General features: G+C 42.3%; 2 protein-coding genes across 2 annotated transcripts in view; both read right to left on the bottom strand.

Annotated features, from left to right (window-relative positions):
• nrip2 (nuclear receptor interacting protein 2) overlaps positions 1 to 5,256 on the bottom strand; it is a 45,352-nt gene extending 40,096 nt beyond the window's left edge. The window contains exon 1 of the mRNA XM_006780889.3: positions 4,723 to 5,256. Coding sequence (XP_006780952.2) covers positions 4,723 to 4,878 — 156 coding nt within the window. The 5' untranslated portion in view covers positions 4,879 to 5,256. The remainder of the gene's footprint in view (positions 1 to 4,722) is intronic.
• Positions 5,257 to 7,591: 2,335 nt separating this feature from the next.
• Positions 7,592 to 14,445, bottom strand: klhl42 (kelch-like family, member 42). The gene is made up of 3 exons (XM_006780890.3): positions 13,293 to 14,445; positions 13,026 to 13,219; positions 7,592 to 10,422 (listed from the first exon to the last, which is right to left on the bottom strand). Exons 1-3 carry the CDS (start codon positions 14,054 to 14,056, stop codon positions 9,968 to 9,970), a joined length of 1,413 nt encoding a protein of 470 aa, XP_006780953.1. The 5' UTR covers positions 14,057 to 14,445; the 3' UTR covers positions 7,592 to 9,967.
• Between the last annotated feature and the right edge of the window lie 166 nt (positions 14,446 to 14,611).

Raw genomic sequence — 14,611 nt, forward strand, 5'->3', positions numbered from 1 at the left:
GCTAATGTCAGCATGTTCACAATGACAAAGTTAATATGTCAATGTTTGCTGTGTTCATCATCCTAGATTACATGACAAATACTTGGGGATGTGGAGGGAAAAAATCATGCTCTTTAGTTAATATTTAATCTATATGATGAAGACAGCATTTATGAGGAACTCAGGATCTGGCTTTTTATAAGCAGATGAATTACTGTGGCCAAAGTGGGCACATGAATGTGAAAAACAGCTCACACAGCGACGGACACCAATTTTGCCATTTTTGTTACAAAAAGAAAACAGTAACATTTCGAGTGGGTCATCTAATAATCAGAAGGTTGGTGGTTCGAACCATCAGTCCACTATCTTTGGTGTGCAGAGTGTGCGTGAATGTTAGGCCAAGCACCTGTGTGAATGATCCGAACCAGAAACCCAGTTAAATCTACACGTGTACGGAAAAGCTTGTCATTGCTATAGTTTCAAAGGAATCATAGCTGATGTTGGATTAAAAATATTGAACTATTGCATCATGACATTTGTGTTTACATCACTGTGGCGGGGCGTGGTTTGCGGTGCTGCTGCAGGTGCGATTGACCCACCTGAGCTGCATCTGCAATCAAAGTTTAAAAACTCTAAAAGTTTAGAGTTTTTGGCGAATGTGGTTGTTGTTATGTTGAGCTGGCAGCGGGAGAGCTGCAGCTCTGTGTGTGTGTGTGTACGGCAACCGGTAAAATAAAGATGATCAAAATGCCACTGAGTCTGAGTCTGTTTACAATCACTATCAGAGAAATGTACACTTCTCTTTGTTATATTTGTTACTGCTTCTATAAAGAAGTCATCTTTTGATTTGATTTGATTATTAAACTTGAGTTCCTCTATGAACGCTCTCTTCACTTCTTTTTGGACTATGTCGACCACCTGGCAACCTCTAGCTGCTAGGGAAAATCTGAATTTCCTGACCATTAAGTGAGTGGTTGCTGGCTGGCTGATACATGGTGCCACACTGAAAACCACCTTGTGATTACTTTGGTCACTAAAAGATTTCCGCAATCATCTGTCGTTTGCATGGGAGGCGGCTGCATTTCTGGTTTGCATCAAACCTTTTCAGGTTTTACTACCTCGTGGTGGCTACTAGTTAGCAAGTGTTTGCATGCTCATCTTCACGTCTTCTATGCAGACTACAGGGAACTTTTTAGGAACCAAAGCAATCACAAGGAGGTTTTTGGTGCAGCACGCTCTTTGTGACCATTTTCACCCAGCAACAACCAGCAACCACTCACCGATTGGTTAGAGAAAACTATTTAATTACTATATCATTTTTTATGCTTTTTCTTAGCAATTGGAAGTTGTTGTGAAGTTGCTAACCAGTCTCTGAGCCTGTGTGGCTGAGGCCTAAGCAGCAGTCGTGCAGGGTATATGATAAGGACAGGAAGAAGACCTTTTTATACATGTGTAGATAAAAGAGGAGTTTCATTACAGAAGTCTACATAGAAGTGCTTTAGGCTTGCTTTCTATTTTAAATATAGCTGGAGTTGCAAAAATATCTTATGCTCATATAGACATCTGCTGGTGAACACTTGATTAGTTTATGGGCTCAGTCACTAATTGTTTGGATCATAATGAATAATATATTTAGTCCACTTTGTAAATTTTGGTTATTCTAAATTTAAGAAATGAGAATTATCCATTCATTGTCACATCTGCCACTCATTACCACATCTGGAAAAAAAAGCTTATCTTGAGGCTTTAAAATGGGACCTTATAGACCATCACAGTATCTACAAACAAAGGTGATGATGCACACAGATTGGTCATCTGAGATCATACTATTAGTCATATGGTCCTGACACAGAATAAAATAAGTTGGAGACATGTCCAGCTGTCTTTAAGAGAGTTTTAGACCATCTGGGTGATTATATTTTGTAAAATCGAAAACATCTTGGATGGCTTTTTTCGCTTTTGAAGGCCTGGTTGGAGGGTTAAAGGTGGATCTAGGTGGTTCTAGGTTAGAGTTTGGGACTTAAATTTGTGGTTAAGAAGATTGGGAATGCATTGATGTAAATAAATATCCTCAAAAAGCCAAATTAACAAGACTCTGTCTGTATGTGTGCAGCACGCTCTACAAACAGAGTGGAGCAGGCAGCAGCCAGTGTAACAAAGAGCAATGTTTAGCCAAAATATGAGCACCGTTTATGCAAATTAACTCAAACTTAACTATGCACTTACTCTAGTCCTTAGCTAAATATCCGCCAGGTTTGAAGCGAATCGGATCAACAGTTTTTGAGCTAGCTGAAGAAAAGCTAAATGTTAGTAATCTGTCAGTACATAAATAAAATCACAGCATGCGTCCTTCCAGTATTTGTTATTCTAGTTCATTGAAATGATGTGTATTTCTCAGACACTGGGTGAAGAAAGAAAGAAGGCGAGTGGAAACACATCTACATCACTGGATTGCAATGAAGCAGCTCAGTGGAGACAGAGGAGAAGGGGGGAGGAATGTTTTTCTAGCAGCAAATGTTGGTATTAAAATCTGGCAGACGTAAATGCATCGCAGCGTGATATCCGCAGATCACAGAGCACTGTCAGAGCTGCTTTCCTGTGCCAGCGTGACTGTGCTCAGGTTCTCAGAGAGCTCTGGGGAATCTGCGAAGCTGCCGCCATCAAACCAGAACTGTGTCAGAGGAGAGCTTGAGTAATAAATTGCTGAGATTATTACAGGGAGTTCCTCCAGAGTGTACATAACAACTTCAGTTTAGTGAGGTTTCTGGGGGAAGAGGAAGTGAGCAGGTCAGACTTGCCCCACTTTACTTGCAGGGCTGTCTTTCATCCTATATGTCAACCCTTAAAGTGTGTGTCTGTTTCCAAGTGTGCACTAACTTCAGTCTCTATTTGAGAGGCCTGCTCGGTGAACTGTAAACTCCTTTGACAAGACGTTCCTCTCTCTGTATGCAGAGTGCATGACTGTGAATGTTTTATGAATCTTTATTTTAGAGGTTACACTTAATGGCCATGCAGTAACAAGAGGATTTGCAGCTTTTCTCCATTTTATATTGTTATAAAGTGGTTTTGGAGGCTGGTCTGATATTATAAAAAAGGATGTAATTTTGGACTCAGGGATGGAAATTTAACTTTTTTCACAGTTAATCCAAATAATTAATCAACAGTGGAGAGAATAATGGCTGTCAAAGTGGCAGTGAAGTGATTAGCTCCATCGGGTCTTAAGAAACACTGCTGCATACGTTAAAAATGTTAAATGCAGGCTTTAGTGTTTGCAGAGCGAGCAAAATGTGACCAAGGTGGAATACAAAGCCTGTAAATAAAAGATGGACATTACGACCATGCCAAGACCGACTGGCCATGGACTCCAAATTGCAAAGCCTCAGTGAAGTATTGTTTTGAGTATTGTGTTTCACAGCCAGAAGATACCATATTTGGAAAAGAGTGTGGAGCGCTAGCATGGGTGCAGTCGTCAGAATACTAAAATTACATTCACCAAAACTCAAGCCCAAGTTTCTTAGACAGGTTTTACCTCACTGCAAGCTATTATATTATTTAGATAATTCAATTAGGGATCCTCCGGAAGGCACAAACATTTGCATGTTTGATTCAGGATGACTGGATGAATCCATCCTGTATCTACAATGGTAAATTATATCTGATGTTTTCTGGCTGTTACTTTTTTGTCATTTAATTCTGATAAGTTAGAGTCCAGTTACAGTGCAGTTAAGGTGGTACTTAAAAGTTAAAGCAGCAAAATTATCTTTGTTTTTTCCAGTAAAACCTCTTACTGTCATTTCATTTGGCTGTGAAATCATTGCGGTCAGAGAGCCTCACTGTCTTACATGGTGAGTGTAGCTGTACGTTCTACTTGACAGCAAACTCGATATCCATCCATCGTCTTCCATTGTGAGGCAGGAGGCTAAGCAGCCGCACTTTCCACTTCCTACTGGGAGATCCTGAGGTGTTCCCAGGACAGACGAGACATATAATCTCTCCGGCGCATTCTGATTCTACCCTGGGGTTTTCTTCCCAGTTGTGCATGCCCAGAAAACCTCCAAAGGGAGGAATCCTTCCTCTAACCAGATGCACCAACCACCTCAACTGGCTCCTTAACATAAAGGAGCAGGGACCTTATTCTGAGTTCCTCACTGTACCCCTAAGGCTAAACAGAGCTGGGGGAGTCTCTCACCCCCAACCACGATGGAGCGTTCCACCGTTTCCCGTCAGAGAACCACGTCTTCTGACGAGGGGGGCAGTAGTTTAAGCCAATTTTTTGCTTACTGTACAATTTTTTTGTGCAAAGCAAGGAATAGCCTGGCAACCTTCAAACGATTTCTTTATTTCACGAGCTCTATCTACAACATCCTTAAACTTCCACCGACTCTTTCAGCTCTTGGGTGTCTCAGCACACCCTTCTACACCATATAGTGTTGTTGGTACAGCCATCGTAGGCCTGTAGGTTTGTTTCCAGCCAATGAAATGCCAACAAATTACACAACAATCATTGGCCATAATTGACAAGGGAAGCTGTATTCAAGTCGAACACAGAACACAAACAACATAATCACATTACATCACAAAATCCCAACCCAAACTGTTGCAGCTGAGTCAAAGTGTGGGTTAGGTGAGCAGCAGGTTATGGCAAATGAATCTGCTCACTGCAGACCTTTGACAGCTGCCAAGCACCTGCATGCACATCACCGCCTCTCCAATTGAGTTTAGACACTCATGCAGCTCACTCACCAAGTCTTTAGATGTGCCCAGTCTCTTCAGACCATCCAGGGGCAGGAGGTCAGCAGAGTCCTTGTGTGTGAACTGGGTGGCCTGCTTCAGACGCCTTTGCTGGTGCAGGATGGCTTTATCCCGGATTGCTATCTCTCCTTTTTTCGCCTCGCTCATTGTCTCAGGCTATTAAAACCAGTTCTTTCTGATGCTGTGCACGGGAGCACGGAGACTGTAACCTCACGGCGGCAGCAGAAGAGGAGAAACCCCTCCAAAGAACGTAAAGCTCTTGTCCTCTTTAAGGTCCTCAGCAGTAGAATAAACCTCTAAATGTTGCCTCTGTTGCTCTCTCTGAAATGCTGCTGTATAGTCCTGAGCATGTATTTCTCCCAGGAGCTATTGTCCTGCTCCTCTCATGTGCATCTTTCCTCACAACGTCAAGATCTGCTGAGTCTCTCACAGAGGCTGCGAGGCTGTGTGGAAGGTGTGACAGAGTCTGTGTAAGTGTTTCCTCCCCTCCCCTTAGAGCTGTCTGTCCTTGTATCGCTCTCTCTCTCACATATACTTCTCTGCCTTCGGTAGTGTTTCTCTCTCTCTCCTCTCAGCCTTCCTCTTTCCCTCACCCCCAAACACTGAGCATATTTTCCCAGCTGACTCTTTGTACATCAGACCTCACCGCTCCCCTGCTAATCTGTAACCACATTCTTAACCATCGCAGTAAGCATTTCTCTGCCTCGTCTAGTCTTTTAAACTGGCACAGCCACCCACACACACAGTCTGTCACTCCTGTGTGTTGCTTCTGAGCCCGACACAGTTTGCAGCATCAGTCCCCCCGAGCTCAACAGCGGTAGCCCCCCGCTGTGTAGGTGCAAGAGCTCGCTGTGGTACGACCCCAAACAGGGGATCAATCTGCACCACCAATGGCAACAATTGATTTCCTTCCCGCCTGAATTAAAGAATCCATTTTCTCCTTTCCATCCTTCCACACCATCAAAAGCTATAAATATCCCGTTCATCATGACCTCTACGCGATGACACATTTTTATACAGCAGTGGTGATTTGGCCTGGAGGTGTGGAGGGTTTCTTTGAAGTGTAGTATGGCTGCTCATTTATCAGTCACAGTGTTTAATGAGTGTATCCTTGCAGAGGGTGCGTGTTAATATATATATATATATATATATATATATATATATATATATAAAGACTGCTTTTTTAAAGTGTATAATTTTCATCTGGCAGAGGGAGTCCTTGTGAAGGTGAAGTGGAAAATACTGCCGAGGGATTTGATGTTTGTGTGCTGCCACCTGCTGGTTGAGTTTTTCTGCCTAACGTGCATCTTTTGTATCAGTAAAGAAATGTTTTGAAACCCCTAAATCATAAAACACGTAAGCCCTTCCACATTATCTCTGGGTCAATTACAATGCAATTGCAATGCAAGACAATGCAAGACAAGCGCTGAGGCACAACCAGCCATTATTCAAAAGAATCAGTTTTTTTCCTTTGTACTGTACATGTCCTGTGTTACAGTTGGACAACTTAGCAAAGAACCAATATTAATTTTGTATCTTAAGGCACAGCAGATGAACAGTAACTGAAAGTCATGTCCTTAAGCAAAATTAAAAAATAGATCAAAGACCTGACAATGAAATTAGAGTTGCATCTGTTGCCACTGTTCACTGAAGCATCATCAGAAATGGCCTCGGTGGAAGGGTGGCTGCCGGGAGAAATGTCTGAGGTATAATTGGTTCAAATCATCATCAGTATGTACAGATGAGGTTAGGAGAGAGGTAACAATGAGTTTTTAGAGCCATCTGTAAAACACTGAGGCTCTGTCATGGTTTGGAAATGCATTTCAGCTGGTGGTGTTGGGGATCTTGTCAAAATTGATGGAATTATTAACACAGAAAAGTACCAACAGTGTTTGCACCACCAAATAAAACCATCAGGAAAGGTTTTGATTGGCGCTGGCTTCATTTTTCAGCATGACAATGATCTAAAGCACGCTGTCAATACATTTAAAGCATACCTGGAAAGAGAAACACACATTGGAGCACTATCAGTCTTATACTAGCCTCGCCAGAGCGCGGACCTCAACGTTATAAAGCAGTGTGGAATTATCTAAAGGCAGCCAACATAGGAAGAGTTTTGAATGTCCTTCAAGGAGCCAGGAGATTTATACTGAAAGGCTATTGAAATAATTTAAAAGTTGCCAAGAAAGTTCAGGCTGTGTTGAAGAATATAGGTGATCATACCAAATATTGACTTTCTAGTTTGTTAGAATTGTAGAAACACTGTTGAATTAATTGAAAAAAGCCAAAATAGGTGACTTGTGATAGTAGACATACTAGTAAAGGTGAGCTAAAAATGATCGTTCTGTTGATTTGAGGTTTAATATTTCACAAATGGGTAAACAAATTAATATAAGATGGAAATAATATCACAGAAACCCTTAATTCATGGACCATGAATGAAGCCTCAAATTAGGAGCAAATGCACTTGCAGGCCAGGCATTTGTGCCAACTTTTCCTGGGAAGGAATGGAGCAGGGTGACCCTCAGAGGCAGGACTTTCTCCAGGGTCATGTTCCCGGAAAGTGGAAAAGATATTTTGGTAGGATGTCACATCATAGATTATCAGAGTTAAAAACAATCAGTCCTTTCTGCTGGTTGAAAATAAGCTACTTTTGGCTGTTCCCTAGTCCCAATGGGTCACCACAGCGGGTAGCTCAGCATGTCTGGATTTTATAGCCAGATGTGGGATTTGTGTCTCTGGCTGAAATGGAACCAGTGTAATGAAACCAGTGAATGTGCAAACAACACTCTCCGTTGTGTGTGTGTCTGATTAGTAGGATAGCATTTAGCAAAGAGAAGACACTGGAACAGACCCCTGAACTTCACCTTTACTGGTCATGACTTAAATGTCCAAACTGTCAAACAACCACTGCAGCAGTTTCAGACTCACTTCTCAAACCTGCACGCGTCCCTCCATTCATCGCAGAAATGAAAACAAAACCTGCTTCAGCAAAAATCAGAAAGTAAACACAGCAATATTGGTCGGTTGCTGGAAATGTAACAGAGTCCTGCATCTTGTGCTTTGTTTCTGTTTTTATCCTTGCAGAAGGCACGTGTGCATCAGTTCATGGAATCGCGCTTTAAGCTTTTCTTAGTGTCTCTCTGAAGAGTAAGACTATGCAAGTGTTCATACAACACATGAAGCTCCCTCTGAAAGAACTTCGGAACCTTGTACGACTGGCAGTGTAAAACCAAAGCCACGTTATGATTACCTGCCATGTGCAGAGCATTAATGCATGTTGTTTCTGAGATATTTTTAAGGTTTGTAGTGTGTTGTGCTGTGTTATGTTAAACTTTGATGCCAATGGAGTGTAAACATCAGGAATAACGTGGCCGTTAGATTTGAAAGCATGCTGTTATGCAGCCCACGTCAGTGCCTCTCATGTTTTGTATGGTCGTGGATGTAAAAGTAGAAAAGTGCGTGTGATTTTAGCGTTTTAAGTCTGCTTAAAACAAAACAGTGGCAGGCAGGAGATCTGCACAGAGCCTAACTCGGAGTGTCATGTCTCATTTCAAAGGCGGAGGGGTTTTTCAAATCGCCTGAAAACTCCGGGTGCTGAAATATTTTAGTTAAATACAATAAAATAAACTAGACAGAAAGAAAATAAATAAAACAAATAAAAAGTTTTTTGTAAATTAAAAAAAATCAACTAAAATAAAAATATAGAGAAACTGTCAGTAGTTTTAGTGTTTGCAGTCTGTGCTTACTGAGTCAGCTGGTTCCAAAAAATGTTTTTATTATAATGATTATTCTGAATTTTGTTAAGCCTGGGACCTGCTAAATATCCTCCATGTAGTAATAAATTAAAACATGAAAAACTGAAAAAAATAAAAAATAAATAAAAAAAATTTAAACTAAAAAAAGAATTAAAACTAATTAGTATATTTTTTATTATTCAAATTTTTAATTAAGCAGTATTTAATATTTTCTTTCAGTTTATTTTCTCAGTGTTTTTGTTAAATGATTTTTGGAAAGAGTGTGGACAGAAATGTCACGCTGTAAAGGTTAAAGAGTAACACAGCATGTGAAAAATATGCAGGATCCAGGCTGTGCGCAAAATTAATTTCCAGTTTTTCAAAAATTTATTTTAACTTCACAGTCTACAAATATAGGGAAACCTCATCCCCACAGTGATGCTGCAGACTTTTTAGTCTCTCTGAAAGAAATTCATAGAAACAAAAATGAATATTTTGCTTGTTAAACTAGAAGTTTTGAAATTTGGACTTCAGATTGGTTTTCACATGCTGCGTCACACAAAGAGGTTATGTTGTTAAAGCTCTGTACGTGATATAATTTACACTATTTGAATTGGAAATATTTTTCTCATCCGAAATATATTTATAAAATGTTGGCGATAAATTAATAATAATAATAATAATAACTGATCAGTTTCTCGATGGTTTCAATAGAACAGACTGGTGGGATTTTAGACGAAGAGTCTGACGTGTGGTAGAAGTGCAAGCATTGCTCAGGCGGGCCTGACCAGTGTATTCTGGGGTTTACAGTCACCATCCGATTGAGACATTTATGTCTTTAAAAAAAACAAAGACGAACTAACTGCCGGCATCAAAATGAAATAGTAGGTGTGATCATAAAGTTTGTGACTTCGGCTGAACTTTCTGTGATTTTTTTTTTGAGATTGTTGCTTTGCAGTCTCAGTCTAACGACTGGCACTCGACATGCCTTCAAGATAAAGTTAATCTTGGGAAAAGGGATGAAGTTGAGAAACACTCAAACATCATTTCCAGGACCCTAAAAGACTCTTTTGACCATATGTATGCTGTTCCTCCACCTTTCAAATCTGCAATCCAACCATCATGTGCTCATCCAGATGGTCAGAGGAGACTTTTTGAGGGTTGTGGAAATGCCTTCAAAAGGCAAAAGCAGCTGGTTCTGTGGTTTCTAAACTTCACCTGGTGATTATTTAATGGTGACTGCTGACTTTAACACATGAGAGGCACAAACTGGTGCTACCTCTGATGATGCTTTGGGCCACACTTGTGATTATAGCTTTTCCATTTGCATCCACAGCAGTATCTTTAGCGTAGTGCACGTTTTTCAAGTTTTTAAATCCGAGGCACGGCGGTCACGAGGCGTTCAAACTGTCAACCACACCCTGACGCCACAGATCCCCAATGAGTGCAACAATAATTGGTCTGTTAACAGTGCTCGAGCTTTCCTGACGCTCTGCGTGTCACAGCACGTTAGGAAGGTAAAGTGAGCAGAGCAGCATGTTCTGTCCCAGAGCCGGGAAGCGCCTGAAGGCCTCCCAAGCGTCTGAGAAAATGTTATATTTGAGAAAAACGCGGTGTTCCAGGCTGGTGGGCAGGCTGACGTCCCGGCTCATAATGTAGATGCCGTCGTTGTGCAGCGTGCACGTCAGGTTCAGTCCCGACTTGGACGTGTTCTCCTTCAGCTGGAGCCACTCCCCCGTGGTGACGCTGTACGACTGCACCGTCAGCACGTCCTCCGTTTGGCTGGGACGTCGTCGCCACAGCCCCGTGTCCAGCTCGTGGGTGTAGCCACCCACCAGGTAGATGGTGTCTTCCACGGAGAGCATCTGCTGCTTCCGGATGTGAGCCGGGCAGGATCGGAACGTTGTCCAGGTGTCAGAGATGGGGCAGTATCGGAGGATGTTTGTGTTCCTCTCTGTCCGGTGTAATGGGAAGAAGAAACAAAAAAAAAAACTTTACGAGAGTAATTGTTAAATATTTAATATTAGAAAGCCCAAAATAAAATAAAATTAAAAAAAAAAAAAAAAAAAAAAAACACAGAATGACTGAATAATTAACAAAGAGAAATGTAAGAATGTGCTCCAACATAAACAAACCGATAATAAAATAAAGAATAGTTTTTAAATCTTATAAAATCTCCTACAACTTGGGAGATGCATTGAAGTTGCTCATCTTCAACTTCAATGCATTTTTGTGGGTTTTTTTACTCCACAAAAACCCAAATATGGAAGCAATAACCGCTTTAACATCTTGTTCACCCAGCAGTGCTAAATCCCTTATAATTAAGGTTATATAAGAGATAATCCGGGACAAGGTGTCCTGATTATAAACGATATGTTGCTGACTGGTAAAGGGACAAATACACATTAAAATGAAGAGTTTATAGGATTATAAGAAGCAGGAGCAGCTCAGTAGACCCAAATATGAAGGATCCAAACTACCAAAATCTTAAATAAATAAATAAATGACTCAATATAGAAATAATGAGTAATTCAGAGATCAGTCTGGGTGTGTAGTAACTACCTTAAGGTGCATGAGCAGTCCATGCTTTTACTTTAAAAGTTTAATAACTTTTTGCGTGATTTCTCATTTCAGTTATATTTTTGTCTTTTTGCTTATTGTATTTATTATTTTTTTTACTTTACTTAAAATTCTCGTTAGGCACTAAAATGTGACATGGACATAATGGTTCTAACGAATGCCTTTAGAGTAGTTTTTTTAAAGGGGGTAAAAAAGTGATTTAATTTTGTTTGAGAAAAGTAAACTGCAGCTCAAGAGGAACTCAATCTGCGAATATAAACAGCTGTAGGTAAGAAAGATCCAAAAACGTCTGGTGGGTGCAGCAAAGCCTGCGTCTCTAACAGCCAGCAGGGGGCAGATGGTTACATTGTACAGAAGTGCATGAGAAAAGGTCCTCGGCTCCCTCTTAGTATGAACTCAGTAAACACTTTGCTGATGAGTTTATGGCTGCAAAGCACATGATGTTTGTTTTGTAAACTGTGGTCCCATTAGAGTCAAAGAGGAGGGTGAAGCTGGATGTTTCAGACTTTGTTATTAACAAATCACCAGAAGAAGCTGCAGTGTGGAAACGCGATCAGATTTGGATAATCCCAAATCCTTTATGGTGAGGAACGGAAAACAAAGAAAGGGATGGATGCACTTCTGCATTAACGGTATGTAAAACATCTACTTCAAACTGTCAACAGTGACAAAACAACACAAGGACAACGTGCCAAACACCACAGCCAACTGAGAGGAAGTGCAACAATACAACAACAAGAAAATCTGAATTCACACAAAGTCATTTTCAGTTTAACTTACTTTTACTTAGTCACCTCACAGTATAAGGAAAAGACACTGTCCTGGGTATCTGTGTTTTGTTTGTTCCTCTTCTCTCGTTTCTCTTATTTTAAGCCTAATTTTTTCCCCTTAACAAAACAAACATCTTGATGTTTTCAGTAAAACGTATCAGGAAAATGTTTACTGTCTTTACACTATAAACTGCCTTGATATGAGCGTTACAGTTACCTGACACTAAAAGTAAAAAACAGATGATCCCTTATGAGCAGCACATGGCTACAGCAGGGAGGAAGAACTCCTTTTAACAGGAAGTCTTCTCCAACAGAATCACCGTGAGATACAAACATCTGTTGAGACTAACCAGAGGCTGAAAATACCATACAGCCATAAGGGAGGTTTTTCCATCCATCCATCCATCCGCTTATCCTTTTCAGGGTCGCGGGGGGCGCTGGAGCCTATCCCAGCTGTCATAGGGCGAGAGGCGGGGTACACCCTGGACAGGTCGCCAGTCTGTCGCAGGGCTAACACACAGGGACAGACAACCATTCGCACTCACATTCACTCACACATTCACACCTAGTGGCAATTTGGATTATCCAATTAACCTGTCCCACAAGATGCATGTCTTTGGACGGTGGGAGGAAGCCGGAGTACCCAGAGGGAACCCACACAAACACGGGGAGAACATGCAAACTCCACACAGAAAGACCCCGGCCTGATGGTGGAATTGAACTCAGGACCTTCTTGCTGTGCGGCAACAGTGCTAGCCACTGTGCTGGGGAGGTTTTTACTCTGTGGAATTAAGTTCTGTTTTTTCCCTTCATTTCTCAGAGGCTTTTTGGAGGAGTTATAACTACAAGTGCCATGAAAAAGTAGTAGTCAGGATTGGGTGTGGCTAAAAAAATGTGGTTAATCACAATTAATCTATGAGTTAACAAGAGGAGTATTTACTTTTTCACACAGGGCAGGTAGATTTGGATAACTTTTTTCTCTTAATAAATGAAATTATCTTTTAAAGACTGCATTTTGTATTTACTCAGGTTATCTCGCACTGTGGTTTCTGCTGTGAACTGATTCATGTCACCTTGAACCTCTAAATGTGGGCTTCATGTCAAGGAGAAAGAATCACTAGATGAAAATTCACAGTTACTCTCCAAACTGTTGTCGGACTGTGTTGGCGTGTTAGTGTATATGCTGCTGTAGCTCCTGTACACACACCTCTCGCAGTGTATCCACCCATGACGTAGATCATACCCTGGCACTCACAGGCAGAGAACTCAGCCAGCGGGTCGGGCATCGAGGAGACGCAGGTCCACCAGTCCTGCTCAGGGCTGTAACACTCCACTGTGCCCAGACACTGGCCTCCCACAGCGTACAGCTTTCCCTGTACGGCCAGCAGCTTGAAGTTGGACCTGCATGAGAAGAATCACTGATTGAAATGCGATGTAAGGCAACCAATGGGGACCAAGGGGGGACTCGTGTTACCTCTTCTGGTTGAGTGGCGCCACTTGGTTCCACTCGTTCCTGCAGGGGTTGTAGCAGTGCACAGCAGAGATCTCCTGACTCGTCATCCTGTACCCGCCAACTATGAACAAGTAGTTATCGAGGATGGCCGACCCATACCCCCTGACGTTGATCATATCTGGAGGGAGGTTGTTGGCGAGGGGCTTCCAGCGCTGCTCCACCTCTCCATACCTCAGCATGGACCAGGGCTCATCCTGATCCGGAACGTCCAGGGACAGGCTGGTGAAGTCTCCGATGGCCACCAGGGTGGCAGTGCCATTCATGCGCATCTCCTTGACTTGGTCCCTGACAGCAGAGGCCAGGCTGCTGAACTCGGGCCGCCTCAGCATGGGGTGGTAGTAGCAGGTCATGTATTTGAGGCAAGCAGTACGCAGGTCGTGAGTCCCATACACCTCGGAGAGGCTGTACAGCTCCACGCAGTTCTCCAGCCGGATCTCCGAAGTGAGGAGTTTAAGGATGGAGGTGACCTGGAGAAAGGAGGCGGTCTCGATCAGGTCCTCCAGAGTCTCGTTGACTACCTGGACTTTGGAGGTGTTGATGAACTCCAGGACCAGCTCCAAGCCCAGGACGCTGAGTCCTTGCAGCTGCACCGAGTCCTCCGTGGACTCCCTCATCCCCGAGCTGTACAGAGCTCGGAAGTAGTCGCTCTTCTCGATCAGCTTCTTTTTATTCACCTCGTAGGTTTTGTCATCCATGATGATGGCGATGATCTGCTCGGATGACATGGTGAAGATGGTGGTTTTGGTCTCTCAAGCTGAGTTTTGTCTTTGCTTTCCCTTTCTCAGTCTCCCGAGCCCGTCGCCGTTTACATTTCACCGGCCAGGGAGCTCCGTGCCCGGTCTATATATGGTAATGTTCAGCCCGTAGATCGCCATGGAGCTGGGAAGCTAATCAGCTAGCTGTAGAGGCGCTGCAACCGCTCCCGGATAAACCGGCCAAAATAACTTTTCCCCGCGATGGCATTCCTCCACAACTCGTCCCCACTTTCTGAAAATGTTGGTTGAGTATCACGGTTTGTTTCTCAGCCTGCCAGGAACGTTTTCATAACATTTTCCTTGTGAGGGACAATGTCGAGCTGTCAAATTTAACTGTTTTGATTCTGCACCCTACATCATGTGCGTCTTCTTCTATTGGAATTATTGGCAGATTAGGCGTATCGAAGACACCTTACTGCCCCCAGCAGGTCGTTATTAGAATTACATAACATGGTTTGAATAAATGACAGGAGTATGTTAAATATTTGATCCCCTTTTTGATTTTTGTGATTGTTTATTTATTTA

Source organism: Neolamprologus brichardi, chromosome 17 (assembly GCF_056152115.1).
Source record: "Neolamprologus brichardi isolate AB-2024 chromosome 17, ASM5615211v1, whole genome shotgun sequence".
Taxonomy (NCBI): Eukaryota; Metazoa; Chordata; class Actinopteri; order Cichliformes; family Cichlidae; genus Neolamprologus; species Neolamprologus brichardi.

Excerpts from the sequence above, each read along its gene's own strand:
- klhl42 (XM_006780890.3), bottom strand. The coding sequence starts at position 14,056 with ATGTCATCCGAGCAGATCATCGCCATCATCATGGATGACAAAACCTAC. Across the intron at positions 13,220-13,292 it reads GCGCCACTCAACCAGAAGAG|GTCCAACTTCAAGCTGCTGG; the intron begins GTAACACGAGTC and ends CTTCTCATGCAG. Across the intron at positions 10,423-13,025 it reads GGGTGGATACACTGCGAGAG|AGAGGAACACAAACATCCTC; the intron begins GTGTGTGTACAG and ends TACACCGGACAG.